Source organism: Mustelus asterias, chromosome 10 (assembly GCF_964213995.1).
Source record: "Mustelus asterias chromosome 10, sMusAst1.hap1.1, whole genome shotgun sequence".
Lineage (NCBI taxonomy): Eukaryota > Metazoa > Chordata > Chondrichthyes > Carcharhiniformes > Triakidae > Mustelus > Mustelus asterias.
In genome coordinates this window covers 119,579,073-119,606,582 of record NC_135810.1, presented here as the reverse complement: position 1 = coordinate 119,606,582, position 27,510 = coordinate 119,579,073, and the positions used below count along the sequence as shown (strand labels likewise).

The following is a 27,510-nucleotide window of genomic DNA, read 5'->3' as shown; positions in this document are numbered from 1 at the left end:
AGTGCCGCAGGGATCGGTGCTTGGTCCTCTGCTCTTTGTGATTTTTATTAATGACTTAGAGGAGGGGGCTGAAGGGTGGATCAGTAAATTTGCTGATGACACCAAGATTGGCGGAGTAGTGGATGAGGTGGAGGGCTGTTGTAGGCTGCAAAGAGACATAGATAGGATGCAAAGCTGGGCTGAAAAATGGCAAATGGAGTTTAACCCTGATAAATGTGAGGTGATTCATTTTGGTAGGACTAATTTAAATGTGGATTACAGGGTCAAAGGTAGGGTTCTGAAGACTGTGGAGGAACAGAGAGATCTTGGGGTCCATATCCACAGATCTCTAAAGGTTGCCACTCAAGTGGATAGAGCTGTGAAGAAGGCATATAGTGTGTTAGCTTTTATTAACAGGGGGTTGGAGTTTAAGAGCCGTGGGGTTATGCTGCAACTGTACAGGACCTTGGTGAGACCGCATTTGGAATATTGCGAGCAGTTCTGGTCACCTCACTATAAGAAGGATGTGGAAGCGCTGGAAAGAGTGCAGAGGAGATTTACCAGGATGCTGCCTGGTTTGGAGTGTCGGTCTTATGAGGAAAGGTTGAGGGAGCTGGGGCTGTTCTCTCTGGAGCGGAGGAGATTGAGGGGAGACTTAATAGAGGTTTATAAAATGATGAAGGGGATAGATCGAGTGAACGTTCAAAGACTATTTCCTCGGGTGGATGGAGCTATTACGAGGGGGCATAACTATAGGGTTCATGGTGGGAGATATAGGAAGGATATCAGAGGTAGGTTCTTCACGCAGAGAGTGGTTGGGGTGTGGAATGGACTGCCTGCAGTGATAGTGGAGTCAGACACTTTAGGAACATTTAAGCGGTTATTGGATAGGCACATGGAGCACACCAGGATGGTAGGGAGTGGGATAGCTTGATCTTGGTTTCAGATGAAGGTCGGCACAACATCGTGGGCCGAAGGGCCTGTTCTGTGCTGTACTGTTCTATGTTCTATGAAACTGAGATTAGGACAAAGATGTATCAGCCATTTAACATCGAGGATTCCCTAATCCCATCTGTGTTTATAGAGTTTGTGTAATACAGCATTCTAAAGGCCATTATGTTCCTCTTGAAACAAATCCTTTACTAAAATATATCCCAACAGGGCACAGACACAACGATGCTGAATAAACTGAATTCTCAGCACAAGCTAAACACCTACTATATCCCTCCGAAGAACAACTATGAAACCCAGTTTGGAATCAGTCATTTTGCTGGAATAGTCTACTATGAAACTAAAGGTAGGTTGGTGAGTGAATCATAATGGACTACGCATTGGGTGTCACTGGCTGGGCCAGCATTTGTTATCCAATCCCTAATTTCCCTTGAACTGAGCAGCTTGCTTGGTCATTTCACAGGGCGGTTAAGAATCAACCACATTGCTGTGTCGGTTTAGCTCAGTTAGCTGGGTGGCTGGTTGGTGATGCAGAGCGATGCCAACAGCGCAGGTTCAATTCCCATACCAGCTGAGGTTATTCATGAAGGCCCTGCCTTCTCATCCTTTCCACAGGGCGGCTCGGAGTGGTTAGCACTGCTGCCTCACAGTGCCTGGCACCTGGGTTCGATTCCCACTTGGGACACTGCCTGTGCGGTTTCCTCTGGATGCTCCGGTTTCCTCCCACAGTCCAGAAGATGTGCTGGTTAGGTGCATTGTCCCGAACAGGCGCCGGAGTGTGGCGACTAGGGGAATTTCACAGTAACTTTGTTGCAGTGCTAGTGTAAGCCTTGTGACTCATAAATATACTTTACTTTCCTCTTGCTGGAGGTATGGTGATCCTCGGGTTAAATCTCCACCAGTCAGCTCTTCCCCCTCAAAGGGGAAAGCAGCCTCTGGTCATCTGGGACCATGGTAACTTTATGCTTTACATTGCTGTGACTCTGGAATCACATGTCGGTCAGACTGGGTAAGTGCGGCAGATTTCCTTCCCTAAGGGACATTAGTGAACCAGATGGGTTTTTACAAAAATCGAGGGTCATCATAACTAGCTTTATATTCTAGACGTATTAAATGAATTTAAATTCCACCAGCTGCCGTGGGGTTTGAACTCGTACCCAGACAGCTTTAACCTGGGCTAATGGCATTACTGATACCGCCATCCCCCTAACCAAAGGGCTTCTGAAGGAAGTAGTGCTGATGTACCAGAGCAAGCTCACTAACAAACAAAGAAACAAAGAACAAAACAGCACAGGAACAGGCCCTTCAGCCCTCCAAGCCTGTGCCGCTCATGTGCCCAACTAGACCATTCGTTTGTATCCCTCTATTCCCAGTCTGTTCATGTGGCTATCTAGATAAGTCCTAAATGAACCCAGCGTGTCTCCCTCAACCACCCTGCTTGGTAGTGCATTCCAGGCCCCCACCACCCCCTGTGTAAAATACGTCCCCCGCATACCTGTATTGAACTTGTGATCCCTTGTGTTTGTCATTTCTGACCTGGGAAAAAGCTTCCAACTGTTCACCCTATCTATGCCCTTCATAATTTTATAAACTTCTATTAGGTCGCCCCTCAACCTCCTTCTTTCCAGGGAGAACAACCCTAGTTTAATCCATCTCACCTCGTAGCTAATACCCTCCATACCAGGCAACATCCTGGTAAACCTTTTCTGCACTCTCTCCAAAGCCTCCACGTCCTTCTGGTAGTGTGGTGACCAGAACTGGACGCAGCATTCCAAATGTGGCCTAACCAACATTCTATATAACTGCAACATCATATGCCAACTTTTATACTTTCTGCCCCGTCCAATAAAGGCAAGCATGCCATATGCCTTTTTCACCACCTTTTCCACCTGTGCTGCCACCTTTAAGGATCTGTGGACTTGCACACCCAGATCCCTCTGTGTGTCTATACTCCTGATGGTTCTGCCATTTATTGTATAGCTCCCCCCTGCATTAGATCTACCAAAATGCATCACTTCGCATTTATCTGGATTAAATTCCATCTGCCATTTCTCTGCCCAATGTTCCAGCCTATCTATATCCTGCTGTATTCTCTGGCAATGTTCATCACTATCCGCAACACCTGCAATCTTTGTCCGCAAACTTACTAATCAGACCAGCTACATCATCTTCCAAATATATATATATTATATCACAAACAGCAGAGGTCCCGGTACAGAGCCCTGCGGAACACCACTAGTCATAGACCTCCAATCAGAAAAAGACCCCTCCGCTGCTACCCTCTGTCTTCTATGGCCAAGCCAGTTCTGTACCCATCTAGCTAGTTCACCTTTGATCCTGTGAGATTTAACCTTTTTCACCAGCCTGCCATGAGGGACCTTGTCAAACGCTTTACTAAAATCCATGTAGACGACATCCACGGCCCTTCCCTCGTCAATCATTTTTGTCACCACCCCAAAAAACTCAACCAAATTTGTGAGGCATGACCTCCCTCGTACAAAACCATGTTGTCTATCACTAATGAGACTATTCAGTTCTAAATGTGTACAGATCCTATCTCTAAGAATCTTCTCCAAATCTAACATCTAAAAACTAATTTAAGATCGACTCCGACATAAATAACCGACAAATGTTCAGAGGAGAGGCTGCTTTAGAACCAGCTGCATTGAACTCCATTTGCTACGTTGGTCAGACAGGTTCTGTCACTTGCCATCACCCCAAAATCCTCCTCAGCTCAGCGTTTGCTCGTTTTGTCCTTTTAGGTTTTTTGGAGAAGAATCGAGACACACTTCACGGGGACATCATTCAATTGGTCCACTCCTCCAAGAACAAATTCATCAAACAGATCTTCCAGGCTGACGTAGCCATGGTAACTAGCACAATTTTAATTAAGGAATCCGATTTTCTTTTGGTGTGTGTTTATCTGTGATATTTAGCGCCCCACTGCAACCCGCTTCCATCCATTCAACCTGAAATGATCTTGATAAGGGAAGAGATGCACGTACTTGGTTAGTTCAGTGATTTTTGTTTTTGCTTTTAATTATTCATGGGATGTGGGCATTGTTGACATTGCCAGCATTTGTTGCCCATTTGTTGCCCATTTCTAAATTCCCTTGAGAAGGTGGTGGTGCCCTGTCTTTCTTTTCTGTGTATTATACTGTGTTGTAGTGGTTTGGTAGGACTGAATGATCCCTCCGCCATTTCAGAGAGCAGTAAGAAGTCTCACAACACCAGGTTAAAGTCCAACAGGTTTATTTGGAATCACGAGCCTTCGGAGTGCTGCCCCCCTTCGTTGGGTGAGTGTTTGACTCACCTGACCTTATTTAGCGGCCTTTATGGGATTTGTGCCCATGCCAAGTGCAATCTCTAAATGGCAGCCACGGAGTTAACGTTTCGGGTCTCTGCCCTTTCATTAGAACTGGGAAAAGTTAAAGATGGAATAGACTTTGGGCAAGGGGGTGAGTGGGACAAGGACTAAAGGGAGGGCCAAAGGCAGGAGAGATTTAATCACCAAAGGGTTAGTCCTCCAGGACCAAGGGGAATGGTGATGGGGCAGGAAAAAAACACCAGAGTCACAGAAAGGAAAGGAAACAAAATGGGGCAGAAATTACCAAAAGAGAAAATGCTGGAAAATGTCAGCAGGTCCGGCAGCATCTGTAAGGAGAGAAAAGAGCTGACGTTTCGAGTCCAGACGACCCTTTGTCAAAGCTAAAAGGCACAGAAAGTGGGAGATATTTATAGTGCAGGGGGAGGGAATGAAAGATTAGTCGTAGCCACAGAAACCAGGGGAAAGGCTGCTGACGGCAGCCCATAGAGAGAATAAAGGGTGTGGAATGGTCAAACGGCAGAGAAGCTGAAATCAGAGGGTAAACTGATAGAGGAAGATGGGAGGGAAAATTGAGAAGAAAGGGGAAGCAATGTGGGAGAAAAGGTATGAAATAGGGGGAAAGAGTGGGGGAGAAAGAAAAATAAAGGGAGACAATAAAAAAAAAAGGTAGAGAACAGATAAAAATTAAATAGAATGAAAACAAAGGGGTCGAGGTGGGGTCGAGCAAATCATCAGAAGTTGTTGAGACCGGAAGGCTGTAAAGTGCCGAGCTGGAAGATGAGGTGCTGTTCTCCAGTTCACGTTGAGCTTCACTGGAACATTGCAGCAGGCCAAGGACAGACATGGGAGCAGGATCGTGTATTAAAATGGCAAGCAAATTACAATGGGAAATTGTTGAACTCAACAGAGTCCAGAAGGATGTAAAGCACTTAATGGAAAAATGAGGTGCTGTTCCTTAAGCTTCCTGCAGCTCCAGGGAATCAGTGCAACAGGCCAAAGACAGATGTCAGAGCGAGGAAAGTAAAAAGACTCGTTGAGTTGATGACTAAAAGATGTCCAATAGAATCTCCACCATACACCATAGGAGAGTTTGACTGGTTCAGCCAAACTCTCACTCCTTTCCCTCCCAGTCAAATGTGACAATATACAAAAGTCTGAAACCTCATTGGGGGGAAAAAAGATACAAAAGTCTGAGGTCACGTACCAACCGACTCAAGAACAGCTTCTTCCCTGCTGCCTTCAGACTTTTGAATGGACTTACCTCGCATTAAGTTGATCTTTCTCTACACCCTAGCTATGACTGGAACACTACATGCTGCGTCCTCTCCTTTCTTTCTCCCTATATACTCTATGAACGGTATGTTTTGTCTGTATAGCGCACAAGAAACAATACTTTTCACTGTATCCCAATACACGTGACAATAAATCAAATCAAATTTCAGACTTGTGCACACAATTCAGCATTACCATAAATACAGTAAGAGCAAGTATTTAGTTCTGTTCTCCAAGAGGAGAAACTCTCACTCGCAGCAATGAAGCGATAGTTGGCGCAAGATTTTCTCCTGTCAAAACTGTGCTGGTTAGCAGGCAGACAGACTGCCCAGCAGAGGGAGCTGTTCATGGTGCTGTTGGAAATGGTGGCTGCTTGGTGGGGCGTAAAGTGCTCAGTGAGTTCAAAGATAGGAAATTCTCAACATGCTGAGGAACGGGATTTATTATTTTGTCATGTGAGGCTTGGGAAGGTGCACACAAAGCAACCCCAAAGGGTGCTGGTGATGAGGGTAGAGCTTCATCACAAATGGTATGATGGATTGCAATCTATTTAACTGAGTGCCTTTTTCCAGAAGGAACAAAAAACAGTAAAAACTGGAAAATAACAATTCCAAACACGACTCTGATCTGTGTTTCCCTCTTGGTGCCTGGGGCTGTTACCCACCCCCTCATCCCGCCCCCTGCCAGAATTACAATCCTGCAACCTCCAGGAATTACTGGAAGGTAACCGGACAATAGGGGAATGTTAAAGCCTTTTCTCCCTTAATCTTTGTCTTTTAATTATAAAAATATTGGAGATGTTGGTGGAAGCGAGGATGAGGCAGTGGGAAGCAGCAGGTCGTGTGATATTTCCAGAAAGAGGTCATCTCTCCCAACACCCTGGGGAATACACCATCGGAATATCGGGAGCACGTCCAACAGTTTTCCAGCTGCTCCCTTCAGTGAATATCAAACTGCGGACAATGCACATTCCAATGTTTCCAAAATCCGCCCCCCCCCCCCCCCCGACCTACGGAGTTCTATGTCGGCGGCACAAATGGGCAACAGTATCTCCCCCCCACATCCCCACCGGGAGGAGCTGTCCATATTCCGCCCCCCCTACCCCCTCCACAAAGGCTGAGACAAACCAACATGGATTACACGCTCGACAACTGAATCAACAAATCCTGCTCCAAATAACTGAACTCTGGCACATCAGCTACAAGGAAATGTGACCGGGATCAGTTTTGGATTCCAGCAACAGACTCGATGAAATTCGATGAAATGTCTGATATCTTGGGGCGGAGTGCGGTGGTTGGGGGGGTGGCAGAGTTGGGGTGAGGGGGGGGGGGCGGATTGCTTGCCCGCTGGCTGTGGAGCCAGTTCCTCCTCCCAGTTTCCAGTCAGCAAGGCAGCTCTCTCTTTGCAATGGCCAAAAACGCAGCCATTGAAAGGAGGCAGCTTCCTGACGCTGAATTGGGGAGGTTGGGGGGGCAACTGTTAGAGACCATTTTTTAACATGCACTACCAGCAACCCCACCTCCCCGCCAATGAATTGTAGGGGGGGGGAGAAAGAGGGGTGCAGTGGCCGGGGAGGGAGAGGGGGGTGAGGGCTTGAGGGCTCCTCCTTCATTGAGGTGGTCTGACAGCAGCCGCTATTTTCACTTGGATAAATGTTCAAAGTGCCAAGGGGAAGCCGCCATTTTGAAGCCTCCTCTCTTTCCCTTACCCATGACTGCAGCTCTTCCGCTGCAGGGGGCTTCCCATTGATCCTCCAGCATTGGAAACCCCCGACCAACTGTGCTTGGATTGGACAGTGAGCCCACCCTCTGGCCCGAGCCAGTAAGTGACCAGTCCATGCGTTGCAAAGGTTAGCGACCTGTATTCCATCCCAGCCTTGAGGCCTCGACTCCAAACAGAAAATCCAGCTCCAAACATCAGCATTCAGTACGCCAGGTTAGTAATCCCCTAGTCCTCTTCACCCAGCCTGCACAAGCAATGCAACTTAACCCAAACCTCCCATTTCCCCACAGTGTTAAAGAGAATATTCGCCCCCTCCCCATCCCCACCACCATTATAATGTTGTGGCCTTGCTAAAAGCCTCCAGATTGGCTCCAATTTTGTAATGGAAACCCTGACTTGGAACAAAGGCTAAACTAATTTCACATCAGCTAGGATGGTCAACAGAGAGGAGGAAGAGAGACTGGAAAAGATGGGATTGTGGGCGGCACAGTGGTTAGCGCTGCTGCCTCACAGCACCAGGGACCTGGGTTCGATTCCTGGCTTGGGTCACTGTCTGTGTGGAGTCTACACGTTCTCCCCGTGTCTGCGTGGATTTCCTCCGGGTGCTCCAGATTCCTCCCACAGTCCAAAAGACGTGCTGGTTAGATGTATTGGCCATGCTAAATTCTCCCTCAGTGTACCCGAACAGGTGCCCGAGTGTGGCGACTAGGGGATTTTCGCAGTGACTTCATTGCGGTGTTAATGTAAGGGGTTGGAGAGTGATGGGAAAGTTCATTGGTTCTCTCTGTCCCCTCTCGGCACAGGGTGGTGGTGGTGCGGGAGTTAATGGGAAATGGTGACTGCAGCATGTGTTCCAAAGGAAAGTGTCTCTGGCTGTTTCATTGCTTCCTGTGTTGTTTTGATTTCCATTGCCTTCCTTATTCCCAGGGAGCAGAGACGAGGAAGCGCTCACCGACCCTCAGCAGCCAGTTCAAGCGCTCGCTGGAGCTGCTGATGAGAACGCTCAGTGTCTGCCAGCCCTTCTTTGTTCGCTGCATCAAGCCCAATGAGTACAAGAAGTCCATGGTAGGAATCTGCCGACCCTCCTTATCCGCGACCGGTTAATCTGTGTGAAATTCTGTGGGAGAATGTGAGGGGGAATTCACTAGTCGCTCGCTATGTGGGAAAGGGGGGCTCCTGTTTTCAGCATGAGAGGCTTGAGGCAGAAGTGTTAGAGGCTGTTATGGTTCTCAGAGCAGGGAGTGTTTAAAAGGAAAGCCAGCACCGGGAGATTGCATGTGTACCGGATTGGAAGATCAACACGCGGTTTATCATTTTACTCTAAAATCCAATCTCCCAGTGTGTGCCTCTGTTAAAGATGTTTTTGCAGGTGTATTGGGCTGGAAGAACCAACATTATAGAACCATACAAAGGTTACAGCACAAGAAGGCGGCCCTTCGGCCCATTTTGTCCAAGCCAACCCAGGTGCCCTTTCTTGCTTGTGTGGAAAGCAGGTGTTGCTGGGTTTCGAGGCACCAGTGACATTAAGGGATATGGGAGGAAACCGGAGGAAACCCACACATGGGGAGAACGTGCAAACCCCACACAGAAAGTCACCCGAGGCCGGAATCGAACCCGGCGCTGTGAGGCAGCAGTGCTAACCACTGTGCCACCGTTGCCACTCAGATGAAGAATCCATCGCCATCGGTTGGACCACTCTCCTTACAGAACCGCTGAATGTTTTCAGGTGTCATGATTGGGGGGTTTTGATGAGAGTAGCAAAGGAGATAGTGTTTCCGGGAGCAGAGATTCCGCCGGGGAGAGGGGGGGAGGAGGAGTGGCGGGGGGGGGGGGGCACAGGTGACTGGTAAAAGACCCAGCTGGCATGACGAGGCTACAACTTCATTGGTTGTAAAGCACTGTTAGGCATTCTGAGGTCAGGGAAGGCACTACAAGTGCAGGCGGTGACTCGTGTGGTCCCACAGAGATCAATGCTTGGGCCCCAGCTATTCACAATATTCATCAAGATTTGGATGAGGGAAACAAATGTTATGTTTCCAAGTTTGCGCTCTCATTGGAGGGAATGAGTGGAGGACGTTGAGACTTCAAGGCAATTAAGTGGCCTTGAGTGAGTTAGTGGGCAAATACACCTCAGATGCAGTGTAACGTGGATAAATGTGAAGTTATTCACTTCGGAAGGACCAGCAGAATGGCAGAGTATTCTTTAAATGACAGATTGGGAAATGTTCACGTACAACATTTGTACACCAGTCACTAAAAGCAAGCATGTGGCTACAGGAAGTATCCGCGTGGTATATTTCCAAGGCAACTGATATTGCCATCCAGGTCAATTCGAACAATTAAGTGCTGGGTTATTTGACCATGGAAGCCTTCGCAATCCACCCTGCCCCTCAGCTGAAATACACAAATATAACCAATCATTCAGCAGTCACAGATTAGCATTCAGGAGGGCAGTGGTTAGCACTGCTGCCCCACACCACCAGGGACCCGGGTCCGATTCCGGCCTCGGGTCACTGTCTGTGTGGAGTTTGCACGTTCTCTCCGTGTCTGCGTGGGTTTCCTCCGGGTGCTCCGGTTTCCTCCCACAGTCCAAAGATGTGCGGGTCAGTTTGATTGACCAAGATAAAATTGACACAAGTGTCAGGGGGATTAGCAGGGTAAATATGTGGGATTGCAGGAATAGGGTCTGGGTGGGATTGTGGTTGGTACAGATTCAATGGGCTGAATGGCCTCCTCCTACGCTGTGGGGATTCTATGAAAGAGGTGAATTCTAGGATGGTGGGGTTTTTCTCTCCTATTCCCTATCCTGTGGCTGTGGATGATACTGGAACCCCCCCGCCCCGCCGATCCGCTGGAGGTGTAGAAGGGTCTACGCTGGGAGTCTTCCTGAATCCCGCGACTCCACCCCACACTGTATGAAGCACTTACTAACTGAGCCGCGCAGGATGGACCGTGTTTTCTGACGGTGGTGTCTCTTTGCCATCCCACAGTTATTTGACCGGGAGCTGTGTGTCCGTCAGCTGAGATACTCCGGAATGATGGAGACCATTCGGATCAGACGAGCCGGTTATCCCATTCGCTACACCTTTGTGGAGTTTGTGGACCGATATCGGGTGCTGATGCCTGGAGTGAAACCAGCTTACAAACAGGTAAATCCCAGACCTCGCTGCAGCACGGTGGCACAGTGGTTAGCACTGCTGCCTCACAGCGCCAGGGACCCGGGTTCAATTCCCGGCTTGGGTCACTGGCTGTGTGGAGTTTGCACATTCTCCCCATGTCTGCATGGGTTTCCTTCGGGTGCTCCGGTTTCCTCCCACAGCCCGAAAGACGTGCTGGTTCAATGCATTGGCCATGCTAAATTCTCCCTCAATGTACCTGAACAGGCGCCAGAGTGTGGCAACTAGGGGATTCTCACAGTAACTTCATTGCAGTGTTAATATAAGCCTACTTGTGAGGCCAATAAATCAACTTTAAAAACTTAACTTTTTACTGGAGATTTGACGGTTCCCCTTTTACATTCAGATCCTTAATTTCGTTTATTGTCCACCCCTAATTCACCATGAGAAGGTGGCAGTGAGCTACCTCTTAATTGGCAGCCCACGTAGGTTCAAGGAGAAAAGGTGGCAAAGTGGGTTATGTCACTGAACAAGTAGTCCCGAGACCCAGGGTCATGATTTGGCTGATTTCAAGAAGAACTTGGGTAAAACTCTTGGGGCTAAAGAGACCAAGAGATATGGAGGGAAGGGGGGAATCAGGATATTGAATTTCATGATCAGCCTTGATCAAAATGAATGTGGGAGGAGGCTCAAAGGGCCGAATGGCCTCCTCCTGCTTCTGTTTCTATAGCAGCTGGTAGAATTTACATTGGGTGAATAAATCTGGAATTAAAAGCTTGCGTCAGTAATGGTGACCATGAAACTATCATTGATTGTTGTAAAAACCCATCTGGGTCACTAATGTCCTTTTTAGGGAAGGAAAGCTGCCATTCTTATCCGTTCTGGTCTACATGTGACTCCAGAGCCACAGCAATGTGGTTGATTCTTAACTGCCCCCTGAAATGGCCAAGTGAGACATTTGGTTGAGGGCAATTATGGATGGGTAACAAATGCTGGCCTTGCCAGTGACATACATTCCATGAAGGAATCAAGGAAAGAAAATGTGCACCATGCTCATAAAATCCCTACAGAAGGAGGCCATTCGGCCCATCGAGTCTGCACCAATCACAATCCCACCCAGGCCCTATCCCCATAATCTCATGTATTTACCCTACTCGTCCCCCTGACACTAGGGGTCAATTTAGCATGGCCAATCAACCTAACCTGCACATCTTTGGGCTGTGGGAGGAAACCCACGCAGACACGGGGAGAACATGCAAACTCCACACAGGCAGTGATCTGAGGCCATATTTGAACCCAGGTCCCTGGCGCTGAGGCAGCTGTGCTACTGTGTTCCCCCGTGGGAGTTCCAGGATTTTGACCAAGCGACAGTGACACAGTTGATTTGTGTCTAAGTCGCGATTCGGAGTTGATGATGTCCTTGTGCGCTGTTGGTGGAAATTGCAGGTTTGAGATCAGCTGGTGAAGGTAGTAAGTTAGTTATTCACAGCCAGTCTGGTTTGAAACCCTGGCAAGTTTCACTGCTACACTCTGCGGGTTCCCACACTACTCTGCCCTTTGACAGGTTTAGCGGCACGGTGGCACAGTGGTTAGCACTGCTGCCTCACAGCTCCAGAGACCCGGGTTCGATTCCCATTTGGGTCACTGCCTGTGTGGAGTTTGCACATTCTCCCCGTGTCTGCGTGGGTTTCCTCCGGGTGCTCCGGTTTCCTCCCACACTCCAAAAATGTGCGGGTTAGGTGGATTGGCCATGCTAAATTGCCCCTTCGTGTCCTGGGATGCGTAGGTTAGAGGGATTAGCGGGAAAAATATGTGGGGTGACGGGGATAGGGCCTGGGTGGGATTGTTGTCAGTGCAGACTCGATGGGCTGAATGGCTTCCTTCTGCACTGTCAAAATTCTATGAGCAGAGCCTCTTCAATGTGAGTCGGTACGGTGGCTCAGTGGTTAGCACTGCTGCTTCACAGCTCCAGGGACCTGGGCTCGATTCCCGGCTTGGGTTATTGTCTGTGTGGAGTTTGCACATTCTCCTCGTGTCTGCGTGGGTTTCCTCCGGGTGCTCCGGTTTCCTCCCACAGTCCAAAGATGTGCGGGTTAGGTTGATTGGCCATGCTAAAATTGCCCTTAGTGTCCTGGGATGCATAGATTAGAGGGATTAGTGGATAAATGTGTAGGGATATGGGGGTAGGGTCTGGGTGGGATTGTGGTCGGTGCAGACTCGATGGGCCGAATGGCCTCTTTCTGTGCTGTAGGGTTTCTAAGATTCTTTCTAAGATTCTCTGGAAGAGAAGGGGCAGTGACCATTTTTTTCAGCGATACCTTCGCTGTGACCTGATCTTTGTGCCCCTCTGCGGTAACCAGCCTATTGCTCTGTCTGGGCTGCTTTTAACTGCTTCATTGTTGATTTAATGAGGGAATTACTCAGCCTGTTTTGCGATTATCATTGTGGCACAGATTTTGTTGTTTGCTCCATGTGTTGATATAACAGGGCAAACCCTAGATTTAAATTCTTATCGATCTTTCAACAGCAGATAAGATTGAAAACAAAAACATTGGAGCTGTTTAGTGATGCAGGTTGAGGGATGCATGTTGCCTGGGCCGTGGGGAAAAGGTAAAGAGTCCTTTAATCTATGGCTGGGAATGGAATATTAGGAAGTGGTGTAGGCCATTCGGCCTCTCGGCTGTTCCACTGCTAGATTCACCAAAGATGATTCTGGGGAGGAACTGTTTTTTATTATTGTCATATATATTGGGATACAGTGAAAAGTCTTGCGCCAAACAGACAGTGTAAGTTTATTTATTGGCTACAAGTAAGGCTTACATTAACACTGCAATGAAGTTACAGTGAAATTCCCCTAGTTGCCCTCTCCGGCACCTGTACAGGTCAATGCACCTAACCAGACTGTGGGAGGAAACCGGAGCACCCGGAGGAAACCCACACAGACACTGGGAGAATGTGCAGACTCCACACAGACAGTGACCCAAGCCGGGAATTGAACCCAGGTCCCTGGCGCTGTGAGGCAGCAGTGCTCACCACTGTGTCACTGTGCTGCCCCGCAGCATACCATTCATAGAGTGAGTGTAAAGTTTATTTAATAGTGTCACAAGTAGGCTTACATTAACATTGCAATGAAGTTACTGTGAGAATCCCCTAGTCGCCACACTCCGGCGCCTGTCCGGGTACACTGAGGGAGAATTTAGCATGGCCAATGCACCTAATCAGCCTGTCTTTCGAACTGTGGGAGGAAACCCAGAGCACCCGGAGGAAACCCACGCAGACACTGGGAGAACGTGCAGACCCCACACAGACAGTGACCCAAGCCGGGAATCGAACCCGGGTCCCTGGCGCTGTGAGGCAGCAGTGCTAACCACTGTGCTGCCCAGGTGCCAATGTGCTGCCCAGTACATAGGGGAGAAGGAAAGGAGAGGGTGCAGAATATAGTGTTGCAGTAATAGATAGGGTGAAGAGAAAGATCAGCTTAAGGCACGGTGATGCAGTGGTTAGCACTGCTGCCTCACAGCGCCAGGGACCCGGGTTCGATTCCCAGTTTGGGTCACTGTCTGTGCGGAGTTTGCACGTTCTCCCCGTGTCTGCGTGGGTTTCCTCCGAGTGCTCCGGTTTCCTCCCACACTCTGAAAGACGTGATGATTCGGTGCCTTAACCCGAAGAGGCGCCGGAGTGTGGCGACCAGGGGAATTTCACGGTAACTTCATTGCAGTGTTAATGTAAGCCTACTTGTGACTCATAAATTAACTTTATATACGGTAAGTCCATTCGAAAGTCTGATGGCAGCAAGGAAGGAGCTGTTCTTGAGTCAGTTCGTACGTGACCTCAGACTCTTGTATCTTTTTCCCGATGGAAGAAGCTGGAAGAGAGAATGTCCGGGGTGCGTGGGGTCCTTGATTATGTTGGCTGCTTTTCCGAGGCAGTGGGAAGTGTAGACAGAGTCAATGGATGGGAGGCTGGTTTGGGCTGTGTAATGGACTGGGCTTTGTTCACGACCCTTTGTAGTTTCTGGGTCTTGGTCAGAGCAAGAGCCATACCAAGCTGTGATACAACCAGAAAGGATGCTTGTTTTGTGAGGAAAGGTTGAGTAGGTTAATTCTAAACCTCTTGCAGTTTAGATAAATGAGAAGTAATCTTATTGAAAGGTACAAGATCCTAAGGGCCTCGGCAGAAGATGGTTTCTCTCATGGGGGGACTCTAGAACTCGGGCCACAGTTTAAAGACAAGGGGGTCTCCTATTTAAGACTGAGAATGGGGGAGATTTCTTTCCTCCTGAGGATTGTTAATCTTTGCAATTCCCTTCCCAAGACAGCAGTGGGTCAGTGTCTATCTCTGCCTTGAATATATTCAGATTTTTTGATCAACAAGGGACTTGGACGTTCTGGGGGAAGACAGGAAGTGGAGTTGAGCTTCAATTAGATCAACCATGATCTTATTAAACGGCAGAGGAGTTGAATGGCCGACTCCTCTTCCTATTATTATCTTGTGATCTTCTGATCTCAACTAATTACCTCATGAGTGTCTGTATCTCAACTCCCATTTGCTCCTTTGTTCCTTATCCCTCGATATTCCCCCCGCCTAACAAAAATATCAACATTTTCCTAAGTTGGTGCGTCTGATGCCTCATTTAGTATCGCATTGAATCCTCGGCCTAGACAATGCAGTTGTGCCTCTGGAATGAGCTCAAACAATTGGAGGTGAGTTGCTGCTCATTAGACTGAACCCAGTGCTGCCCAATCCAAGTGTGTTTGGGAGTTGTGTATTTTTTTAAGTCAATGAGTAAGGTTTCTATCTCTGAATGTGTTTCTCTGTTCCCAGGGAGATCTGCGTGGTACCTGCCAGCGAATAGCAGAAGCGGTTTTGGGGCAAGATGGAGACTGGCAGATTGGAAAGACCAAGATTTTCCTCAAGGTTTGTGTGTGAGAATTTCAGTCAGTGAGCGCTGAGAGAGGGAGGAGGGCGGAGGGCAAGGAAAGTGCGAGTGCTGGTTGGCCAAGTTAAAACATCTGGCTTCTAATTATGGACACATTGTTGGGTCAAAACTCTCTGTAGTGGACATAAGAACCCTTAATACCTCATGTTACCCTTGTCAGGTCCAGCTAGGACTTTTTAAAAACGTCTTTCATAGGATGTGGACGTCGCTGGCTGGGTCAGCATTTGTTGTCCATCCCTAATTGCCCGTGACCCGAGTGGCTTGCTAGGCCATTTCAGAGGGCAGTTGAGAGTCAACCACATTGCATAGCCATTGTGTTGGAGCCAGTCGGTGGTAGCAGGGTTGCCTGTAGCCAAATGACATGTCCTGCGATGGGTCACTTCCGTTGGTTAGTTAACCTGGCCGGCAAGGGCTTAAGAAAGAATGGATTTGCATTTCTGCGTCGCATCTTTCATGACCGCCTGGAGATCTCGCCGTGTTTAAGAGGGAATAAACTACTTTTTGAAGTGTAGTCATTGTTGTAATGGGAGGAAGCACAGCAGCCAATTTGTGCACAGCAGGATCCCAAAAGACAACGACATGAGAATGACTAGGTTAGTCAAATTGTGATGTTGGTTAAGTGATCAATATAACACCAGCGAGAATTCTGTCCTGAAGTGTGGCACCTTGAAGCCATCTTGGCTGCCTTCTGTCACTTCTGACTTCTCTTTTACCTGGGGTCACCGGGTTCACCACTCTTCTCCATCGCCTCCTGTCAGTCACTCGTTCCTCATCCAATCCCGCTGTGTTTAGGTCATCTCGCAACCTCATTGTTCCATCTGGCCTTAATTAGACCCTGCCTTCCCAGCCACCCCACCTCCGTCACTCACCTCACCACCCTTCCCCTCTCTCAGATTGAACGATGGGGCAGGCTTGAAGGGCTGAATGGCCCACTCCAGTTCCTATTTTCGATGTTTCTAAAATGTTTTTATTCATTTTCGCGTCGCTGGCTGGGCCAGCATTTATTGCCCATCCCTGGTTACCCTTGGAGAGCAGTTGAGAGGCAACCACATTGCTGTGGTTCTGGAGTCCCATGTGGACCAGACCAGGTAAGGACAACAGGTTTCCTTCCCTAAACGGCATTACTGAACCAGATGGGTTTTTCTGACAATCGACAATGGTTTCATGGTCATCAGTAGATTCTTAATTCCAGATATTTTTAATGAATTCAAATTCTGCCAACTGCCATGTCAGGATTCGAACCCGGGTCCCCAGAACACTAGCTTTGACAAAGGGTCATCTGGACACAAAATGTCAGCTCTTTTTTCTCTCCTTGCAGATGCTGCCAGACCTGCTGAGATTATCCAGCATTTTGTCTTTTGTTCACTAGAGCATTAGCTGAGTTTCTGGATTAATAGTCTAGCAATAATATCACAAGGCCATCGAATCCCCAAACTGCTGGAAAAACTCAGCAGGTCTGGCTGCATCTGTGGGAGGGAGAAAATAGGGTTAACATTCCGAGTCTGTGTGACTTATTCAGGGCATTATTTTGTGACGTGCCTGTGAAGCACCTCACGAGGGTTTACTATGTTAAAGGAATAGGTTCTTGTTATCGGGATGGTGCTGAGATCAGAGGCTGGCTATTGGACACCAGCGCTGATTTTTCCCCATCCACCCACGGGAGGGTTTATCAGCCATTCTCAGCTTTCGCCCTGTCAGGAAGCGGCTTTGTTCGTGGTTGTTTATTGCTGAGGACAGCAGGCGACCCCTGCTTCCTGACAGGAAACTCCAGATCTTCTGATGGGACAGTGATGATCGCAGAAGGTCATTGTCATGGCAACTTGGGGAAAACTCGTGGGTGTGTGCTGAGAGATTGTTTTTAATGGATTTTGTTTTTAGGATTGAAACTGTGGAGAATGGGACAGGATTGAAACAAAGTAGGTTGACTCGAAAAGGGGAAAATAATGGGGCCGATTCTCCCGGCCCACGGTGCAGCATGCTGGGAATCTCGAGCGGAGGCCGTTTAGCGGGCTCCTCACTGGGTGCCACGCCCTCCGCGCTTCTCCGGTTGCTGGATTTATGGTGTTGTCAGCTCCGCGCCAGAAATCGGCATGGAGCTGAATAAATTATATAAACGAGAATTGAAATATCATTGGTGGGCCTGGGACTGAAGTCTCTGAGCCCATTGACATCTCCTCTCCCCATTCCAGCGGGGTTTACGATAGCTCCCCACTTACGGCAATCTGCCATCCCAACCCCACTGGAGTGAATGGAGGCCACCCCAGGAGGTCGGATGTAAGGGGGGTGGTGCCCCTTGGGTATTGCCAGCCTGGCACTGCCCATCGGGCACCTTGGCACTGCCCATTGGGCATCAGGCAGGGCCTAATTGAAGGGGGGGGGGGAATTGGGCGAAGCATCTGGGGAGGAGGAAATGGAAGGGAGTGGGGTGGGGCGGGGCGGGGCGGGGGGGGGGGGGGGGGGTCCCACTGCTGCAATTCACTGGGATCAGTTACAGAGGGAGGGGGACCAGTTAACGGGGTTGGCCATTGGTGAGGTGGGGTGGGGGTGCATTGGGAGGCTGGCCCAGACATGTCCCGGGAGCCCAGCGATTGGGGGAGGGGGGTTTGGGGGAATTGTTGGGACAACGATGCGGGGTTGCTGTGCTGGCCAGCGATCGAGCTGGTGGGGGGGAGGGGGGTGGTGGGGTGGGGATGGGAGGGCTGGTGATGAGGGATCACGAGGCTGTCCAGCGATTGGGAGGCCAGCGGTGCGTGACTCTGACAGATCGGCGCATGTGCTGTGACCCGCTCAGCGCTACGATGCTGGCCGCTCTAACGGAAATAGGCCCTGCCCGCTGATTTTTCACGTGATTCACACCAGTGCACTCTGTAGTGCACAGAGTGCGGGAGATTCATTTTGAAAAACCAGCGGGGTTTACTCCAGTTTTTACGCGAATTCACACTTGGAATTTTTTTGGGACACCCACTCATGGTCTGAAAATATTTCTGACTGCATCCGGCTTTATTTGCATTTGAATCCTTATTGAGCTGCACCCGCATCAGTAGATGTTTTATTTCAATTGAAAGGACTGGAATTCTCCGACTGTTCACACCGGTGGGATTCTCTGGTCCCGCCGGTGATGCACCCCCTGCCGTGGGTTTCCCGGCAGTGTGGGGGTGGCTTCGATGGGAATTCCCATTGACAGCGACGGGACTAGAGGATCCGGCCTCCAGCGAACGGCACACCGTCTCCCGCCGAGACAAACACCGAGAGGGAGGCTGGAGAATCTCACCCAACGTGTAAAATCCTTAACTGGTGCAAAGGATTGTCGGAGCAAGCAGGGTTTTGCCCATCAACTTAATTAGCCACTTTGATTTGATTTATTATTGTCACATGTATTAACATACAGTGAAAAGTATTGTTTCTTGCACGCTATACAGACAAAGCATACCATTCATAGAGATGGAAACGAGGGAGTGCAGAATGTAGTGTTACAGTCATAGCTAGGGTGTAGAGAAAGATCAGCTTAATACGGGGTAGGTCCATTCAAAAATTTGATTGCAGCAGGAAGAAGCTGTTCTTGAGTCGGTTGGTACGTGACCTCAGACTTTTGTATCTTTTTCCCGAAGGAAGAAGGTGGAAGAGAGAATGTCCAGGGTGCGTGGGGTCCTTAATTATGCTGGCTGCTTTTCCGAGGCAGCTGGAAGTGTAGACGGAGTCAATGGATGGGAGGCTGTGGGTGACACAGATCTTCCTTGGAAACAACTTGCACTATATTCCGGCCTTGGGTTTCAGCTTAAACGGGGAATTTTATGGGGGTTCATCTCTTGGGGAAGACATTAGAAACTCTTCTACCAGCCAAAATTCAGACAAAATGACAGCATCGTGTGGAGAGATCCATCGTGTGGAGAGATCCAGCCAGGAACAAGCCCCAGCTCTCGATTTAAGTGCAGAGAGCCAAGAGGTGCATCATTGACAGGAATAGGAATAGGCCCTGGATCCATCACCTGGATCATGGTTGAATTGTATCTTAACTCCATTCACATGCCTTGTTTCCTTGTTCCTTGATGTCCCGTGTGTCTCCATTTTGGTGAAATTCTCAATTAACCTAGCCTTCTCTTGCCCTGAAGAAGTAGTGCTCTTCTCTCTGACAGGATTGCTGTATGTCTCTTTCCCCTCTCCACCCCACCCTGCCACCCCCATCTACCTTCACTGCTTTCCATTTCTCTTCGTGTTGGCCTTTTAGCTTTGACAAAGGGTCGTCTGGACTCAAAATGTCAGCTCTTTTCTCTCCTTACAGATGCTGCCAGACCTGCTGAGATTTTCCAGCATTTTCTCTTCTCTTGCTTTGAGAGAGAGTAGATTTCCATTGATTCTAGATTGGTCTGTTGCTGAACTGACAGTAGGAAATGTGTGGCATTAACAAAGGTCGATGCTTTTGGATGGGGAGGTGTGTTATAGTCTGATATTCAATGGAGCAGTGTTCCCCTGAAGCGAGTTATTCTGTGAGCGGTGGGTTTTTTTGTTGAATGCTTGACTTTCTTTGGGTGTTTTTCAGGATCACCACGATATGTTGTTGGAGATTGAGAGAGACAAGGCAATAACGGACAAGGTTATCCTCATTCAGAAAGTGGTTCGGGGATTCAAAGACAGGTAGAGCTCACATCAGAAAACTGGAGCCGCCCAGCTTCATTCTAAAGGCCCCAAACTACGTGGAAGACTATTTGGTGGAACCTAAAGTCATAGCGATATACAGCACGGAAACAGGCCCTTCGGCCCAACTTGTTCATGCCGACCAGATTTCCTAAATTGAACTAACCCCATTTGCCTACGTTCGGCCCATATCCCTCTAACATTTCCCATCCATGTACCTGTCCAAATGTCTTTTAAATGTTGTAATTGTACCCGCCTCCACCACCTCCTCTGGCAGCTCATTGCATACACGCACCACCCTCTAGTTTTGGACTCCCCTACCCTGGGAGAAAAGACCTTGGCTATTCACCTTATCTACGCCCCTCATGATTATATAAATCTCTCTAAGGTCACCCCTCATCCTCCTACGCTCCAGGGGGAAAAAAAACCTCTCGACTGTTGCTGTCAGATTAGAAAGCAAGTTGATGTTTTTCCTTCTGCAGCGGAAGGTCATTATGTGTCAATGTCTAGTTTAATCTTATCTCTTTGTTGCTACAAAAGATCAGCTAGCAACATTGGCCATTTCTATTTGATTGCAAGTATGAAACATGAACAATGCTATTCCGGAGGTTGAGTCGGCGATGAGGCCTATGATCATGTGATGACATTGGCTCTCATCCAATCCAACTGGGAGAACAGCAGGAACCTTGGTTTAATGTCACACATCAATGGTACCAAGACAGTGCAGCACTGCACTGGGAGTGTCAGCCCACTTCTACTTGAGTGGGACTCGAACCCACAATCTTCTGACTCCTGAGTGAGAACATTATCCACTGAGCCACATTCCAATTCTCTTCCCGGACCCAGTGATGTACTAAGGCAGATTTTTGTCTGTTTCATAAAATCATAGTGCAGAAGGGGGCCATTCAGCCCATTGAATCTGCGCCAACAACAATCCCACCCAGGCCCTATCCCCACAAACCCAAGCATTTACCCCACTAATCCACCTAACCTACACATCCCAGGACACTAAGGGGCAATTTAGCATGGCCAATCAACCTAACCACATCTTTGGACTGTGGGAGGAAACCGGAGCACCCGGAGGAAACCCACACAGACACTGGGAGATAGTGACCCAAGCTGGGAGTTGAACCCAGGTCCCTGGTGCTGTGAGGCAGTGGTGCTAACCACTGTGCCACTAGTTTGTCATCAGGGGTTCATAGCGTGAGGGGCGCCACTCCACATCAAGCGTGGCTGACCAGGAGTCTCTCCCGCTCTTACCGCCAGCCATTGGGTGTGTTTGGAAAGATTTGCAGGTTGACACTCGACCTGTATGGCCACGCTATGAACGCATCTTCCTTGGCCATCGTGTCCTGGGGTGGGAATCGAGCTCGGAGCTTCCAGGTGTTAACGCACTGCACCAGACGACCACTGAGCCACATCTGAAAGCTTAAAATAGTGGGTAGCTCACTCACTCTGTAACTAACCCATACTTGGTCAGCCGATAGCTATCCGTGAATGATATTCTGCTGTGATTTCTTTTACCAAAACGTGTTTAATTCTGGATTTTAAAGTTTTCAAAATCTTCCACAGGTCAAACTTTGTTAAAATGAGGAAATCCGTGATGTTGATTCAGAAGTACTGGCGAGGATATCAGTGCCGGAAGAATTTCAGTGCAGTAAGTTAACTATTTCTGGGCATTTTAAGTGTATTGTTCATTGCTGTGTATGTTGCTGGCTAGGCCAGCATTTAGCGGACATCTCTGATTGCCCCTTGAGAAGGTGGTAATGAGCTGTCCTCATGAGCCGCGGCAGTCCATGTGATGTAGGTACACCTACAGTGCTGTTAGGGAGGAAGCTCCAGGATTTTGACTTGAGTGGTGACGAAAGAAAGGTGATAATAGTTCCAGGTCAGGACGTCGCTTGTCTCCGAGGGGAACTGGCGGGTGGTGGTGTTCCTAAACACCTGCTGGTAAAGACCACAAACATAGAACTTGCTGTTGAAGTAATGCTCTTGCCTATGGAAAGTCAAGATTTGTAAGATATTATTGGACTCATCCTTTTGGGGAAAGACCTATCTAATATGATACTAAATTATGGGATGCATGCCTACTTGCCTGATGAGGCCTTTGGTTGGATTATCTCTGTCCTTGAGTGTGAATCCCCTACATAAAAAAAGTGACTGGTAAATTAGCATGCAAGAGAAGGGAGGGTTAGGGAAGAGAAGCAGAGTTGAGCGGGAAGGTCAGTCAGTGAATGGTGGAGGAGGTTCAAGGGGCAATATGGCTTCCACCAGACACGATGTAAGAAAGAGAGGGCAAGAATTTGCACCATGCTGTTTTCTATCTCCAACATTTTCTTTGATCTTCGCCAGATGAGAATCGGGTTCTCCAGGCTGCAGGCTCTCTATCGATCCCGTAAGCTCTGCGCACAGTATCACTTCGCTCGCAAGAGAATCATCCTGTTCCAGGCCCATTGCCGAGGTTACTTGGTGCGGAGAGCGTTCCGCCATTGTTTCTGGGCAGTCATCACCATTCAGGCCTGTGTTCGAGGCATGATTGCACGTAGACTCTACAAGCGGCTGAAAGGAGAAGTGAGTGTTTTGTCTGCGGGGTGGGGGGGTGTTGATTTTTTTTTCTCTGCAAGATGAACCTGCCCTTGTGTGGAAAGCATTTGGAAAGAGCTTGAATATCTAAGAGCTTTCTTTTCAGAGTGTTATGCCGGTCAGGAGTGCATTGTTCACACAAGTGGAAGCAGATTCCAGAACTTTCAGAAGGGAAATTCTAGAATCCCTACAGTGCAGAATAGGCCATTCGGCCCATTGAGTCTGCACAGACTCCCTGACGAGTACCTTACCCAGGCTCTCTCCCCATCACCCCACATGCTTACCGTGGTCAATCCACCTAACCCACACACCTTTGGACACTAAGGGGCAGTTTAACATGGCCAATCCACATCTTTGGACTGTGGGAGGAAACTGGAGCACCTGGAGAAAACCCATGCAGACACAGGGAGTATGTGCAAACTCCACACAGACAGTGACCCGAGGCCGGAATTGAACCTGGGACCCTGGTGCTGTGAGGCAGCAGTGCTAACCATTGTGCCTGTGAAAATACTCACTGCGCCACCTTGAGAAGGTTTTGCTGAGCTTCAGTATATAAATTCAGCAAATGATCTTTTGAGGCTTTGGGGGAAGTGCAAGGGCATGGGACGAATTAAATTTGACATTTAAAGAACCAACACAGCATGAGGGGCCAAATGGTCTCATTCTATATGCTCTGATTTAGGGTGTTTGACCTTACCAGGTCCTTTTTACACGACTCCCAACTTCACATCTCTGTTAAGCTGCATTGGCAAACGTAAAGCAGACTATCCTGTAGTCTCCCATATTTTTTAGATTTAGTCTTTGAAAAGACTAAGCCAGAGGCTGGATAGACTGGGACTTTTTTTCTTGGAGCGTAGGAGGCTGAGGGGTGATCTTCTAGAGGTCCATAAAATAATGAGGGGCATAGATCAGCTAGATAGTCAACATCTTTTCCCAAAGGTAGGGGATCGAAAACAAGAGGGCATAGGTTTAAGGTGAGAGGGGAGAGATACAAAAAGGTCCAGAGGGGCAATTTTTTCACACAGAGGGTGGTGAGTGTCTGGAACAAGCTGCCAGAGGTAGTAGTAGAGGCGGGTACAATTTTGTCCATTAAAAAGCATTTAGATAGTTACATGGGTTTTAAAGTTTATTTATTAGTGTCACAAGTAGGCTTACATTAACACTGCAATCAAGTTACTGTGAAAATCCCCTAGTCGCCACCCTCCAGTGCCTGTTCAGGTACACAGAGGGAGAATTTAGCATGGCCAATACACCTAATCAGCACGTCTTTTGGACTGTGGGCGGAAACCGGAGCACCCCAAGGTGCAGACACTGGGAGAAGGTGCAAACTCCACACAGACAGTGACCCAAGCCGGGAATCGAACCTGGGTCCCTGGCGCTGTGAGGCAGCAGTGCTAACCACTGTGATGCGCTGGTAAGATGGGTCTCGAGCGAAATGGGCCAAACACGGGCAATTGGGACTTGCTTAATGGTTAAAAACTGGGCGGCATGGACAAGTTGGGCCGAAGGGCCTGTTTTCATGCTGTGAACCTCTATGACTCTAAGTCAGGCAGCTGCCACTTGTTGGGCACACCTTCGGAGAGCCGACCGATTTTTACCGTGAGCAGATGCCAAAGTCAAAAGCTGTGGCAGGCCAAAGGTTGGGAAAAGCGGTACCCAATTGCCAGCATAGACATCATCTTCAATTCTCCCACCTACAGTTCAGATTCTATGAAATATAAACGTATTTGAAAGCTAAAGCTGCTGACTGGTGCCGCTGTGTCTTCCCTCGACAGTACCGCCGGCGGCTTGAAGCAGAGAAGCTCCGTCTCGCTGAGGAGGTGAGGCTTCGCAAGGAGATGAGCAGCAAGAAAGCCAAGGAAGAGGCAGAAAGGAAACACCAGGTGGGCCATGTGACTGCTGCTTCTCCGAGGTCTCGATGGCGGGGTGTGTAATTCAAATGTGTCTGGGACCCCGATCCTCTAAAAACCTCTTTATATTGGTGAAACTGCTAAAGAATGGTATTGTTCTCTATACTCGGGGTCTTGGTTCTTGCTCTGTGCTGAGTGAGCCAGGGTCAAAACTATTTTCCTCCAGATTGAGGAGGGGGAGTGGTTCTGCGATGATCGGCTCAGGACAGGTTCGGTCACCTTTTGTTTGTTCTTTCACGGGACATGGGTGTCGCTGGCTAGACCAGCATTTATTGCCCATCCCTAATTGCCCATTGAGACGGTGGTGGTGAGCTGCCTTCTTGAACTGCTGCAGTCCATGTGGTGTAGGTACACCCACACTGCTCTTAGGGAGCGAATTCCAGGATTTTGACCCAGTGACTGCGAAGGAACGATGATATATTTCCAAGTCAGGATGGTGTGTGGTCCGGAAGGAGAATTTGCAGGTGGTGGTGTTCCCAGGTATCTGCTGCTCTCGTCTTTCTAGGTGCTAGAGGTTGTGGATTTGGGAAGGTGCTGTTGGAGGAGCCTTGGCAAGTTTCTGTAATACTGTCTATCTCTGCCCCTTCCTCAGTCCATCCCCTGCTGTAAATACTCTTCTGTATTTCTGATATCTCCATACACCATTATCCCAATGCTCTCCTGCTCAGCCTCCCTCCTGGGACCCTCAATAAACCTGGGCTCATCCAAAACATTGCTATGTAGAATCGTGAATGTGTGTCAAGTCCCTTTCGCCCATCACCCCCTCACTGACCCACATTGAGCCCTGGTCTGCTATCCCCCATGGCTTCACCACTCCATCTGCCTTCCAACTCTGTGACCTCGGACAACTCTCATCATTGGTCGCCATGTCTTCAGCTTTGAAGCTCTAAGTTCTAATTCTATTGTTAAACCACTTTTCCATTTTTCAACCACTCTTATTTTGTTTTAAGGTGCTCCATAAAATCTACCTCCTTTATTGAAGCATTTGGCCACCTTTCCTGTTGTTTTCTGCCCAATGGCTATGTGGCAGGATGTTGTACTGTACAAGTAGATTATTCTAATTTCACTGTTGTAGTGACTATTGTGATGATACTGTGCTCTTAATATATTTAATGTGCAAGGGGGACTGCTTTAAGAGGCAGTGTTTTGTTACAAGCAGTCAGTTTGTCTGGTAGGAATGCAGCAGATGCTGAGAAAGCAGGATAATTACTTTAGACATGTAAGTGTTTATTTAGCAGAAGGCTTAATTTTTTTTTGATTCAAGGAATAAGGCGAGTTAGGTAGACAGGGACAGAGTCATGCGATAGGAGGAGCTAGGCTTGTAGGAAAAAACATTTCACTTTCATTTTAAAATAAGGAGCAGTTGCTGCCTGGAGCCAGTAGAAAGAAAAGGCTCTTGCTCTTTTCAGAACCTTTCTGAAAGCTCTCGTGCTGTTAACCCAGTTAAAGCAAATATGTCTGGACTTGCTGATTATTTCCAAAGAGGGGTTTAAGTCTAGAAGATAAATTTTGCTTAATTGGAACTGAATCGTAATTAGTTAGAAGTTAAGCGTTTATTTCTTTGCATGATTAAAGATTGTTCAATGCTTCATTTTGTTAGAGGTATATTTAAACTGTTAGGAATAAAGCTTATTTTGATAGAAGACCCCTAATTTGTCAATGGAATCACTCCAGAGGTGAAGAATCCTTTCCTCGTATTTGTGCCAGAATAGAAAAATTGTCGGGGATCTAGAATGGCTTCATAATGTACCTTGGGATTTCTGGTCTGACACCCTAACAATATTGTAGTTCAAGGGTCTGACAGCAGGTCATCTCATTGAGGAAGGTGCTTCTGGTGAGATACTGGAAGACTACCAGCACCCAAGGAACCCACCTTAGTGTGAATCCTGATCCTCAATGAAGGGGGAGAAGACTGACGGGATAATGTTTTTGTTGGAAGGCGCCTGAAGGCCACTGGTTGAAGCAGCTGTGCCACCTGTTGCCAACATTGGGCGAGGGTGGTCTTCCTGCTTTGTGCCATAGTCCTGAGGAGAAAGTGGTTTAATGGCTGGACGCATTTTAATCTCCCCTTCCTGCAGGAACGCCTTGCTCAATTAGCTCGCGAAGATGCCGAGAGAGAGGTGAATGAGAGGCGGGAAGCCCGTCAGAAGAAGGAGATGGTGGAGCAGATGGAGAAGGCTCGTAACGAGCCCGTCAACGACTCTGAGATGGTGGACAAGATGTTTGGGTTTCTGGGCACACCCACTGTGCTGCCGGGACAGGAGGGGCAAGCACCGTCAGGGTTTGAGGTACGCAAGTTAAAAACATTCTCTCCATTTTAGTTTCAGTACTGATTACTGAGCAGGTGGATTTGGAGGTGGAACTGGAACATGGGAATTTTAAGCTGACAAAAGGCCAGGTCCACTGAGTTCACTTCCTGATCATCTCTCAATGGAGTTTTGGACTAATCTTTTAGCAATCAGTTAGTCTACAGCAGACCCAGAGCTGGCATAAGCAAATTCCCAATTTGTGGAGAGCATCGGTTAAAAGTTATCCTTTTCCTCAAGCAATGCAACACTTGCCATACCCGCTCGAATATGGTATCTAAAATTGATTATTTTTATTATTGCTGAAAAGAGACTTGTTGCCGAAGCTTTTCATCTTGCACTCATCAGGACAAATATAAGAATGCCAAATTTCCAAACGATTGCAATTTATCATACAGGATGGCCAGTCGACAGTGACTGAGGCATTGCCATATGGGCAGAGCTCGGCCAATCTAAGGTCACATGTAGGTCAGACCAGGTAAGAATGGAAGATTTCCTTTCCTAAACGGCATTAGTGAACCAGAAGGGTTTTTATGACAACCGACCATGGTTTCGTGGTCATCAGTAAATTTTTATTACATTCAAATTTCACCAACTGCCGTGGTGGGATTTGAACCCGGGTCCCCAGAGCATTACCCCGAGTCTCTGGATTACTATTCCAGTGACAATACCACTCTGCCATCATCTCCCCCTCCAATAGTACTGCAGAGCTGCCTCTGATTGGGCCAGCAGCATGCAAAGCTCTTCCACTGACCTTAATTGGATGACAGTC

At 48.2% G+C, this 27,510-nt stretch overlaps 1 protein-coding gene across 1 annotated transcript in view; it reads left to right on the top strand.

Annotated features, from left to right (window-relative positions):
* The window catches only part of myo7aa (myosin VIIAa), a 135,423-nt gene that overhangs the window by 47,786 nt on the left and 60,127 nt on the right, over nucleotides 1-27,510 (top strand). The window contains exons 13-22 of the mRNA XM_078222562.1: nucleotides 1,141-1,276; nucleotides 3,693-3,799; nucleotides 8,180-8,317; nucleotides 10,243-10,401; nucleotides 15,193-15,285; nucleotides 19,845-19,939; nucleotides 21,512-21,596; nucleotides 22,292-22,510; nucleotides 24,298-24,405; nucleotides 26,511-26,720. Of these exons, the coding sequence (XP_078078688.1) occupies nucleotides 1,141-1,276; nucleotides 3,693-3,799; nucleotides 8,180-8,317; nucleotides 10,243-10,401; nucleotides 15,193-15,285; nucleotides 19,845-19,939; nucleotides 21,512-21,596; nucleotides 22,292-22,510; nucleotides 24,298-24,405; nucleotides 26,511-26,720 (1,350 nt within the window). The remainder of the gene's footprint in view (nucleotides 1-1,140; nucleotides 1,277-3,692; nucleotides 3,800-8,179; nucleotides 8,318-10,242; nucleotides 10,402-15,192; nucleotides 15,286-19,844; nucleotides 19,940-21,511; nucleotides 21,597-22,291; nucleotides 22,511-24,297; nucleotides 24,406-26,510; nucleotides 26,721-27,510) is intronic.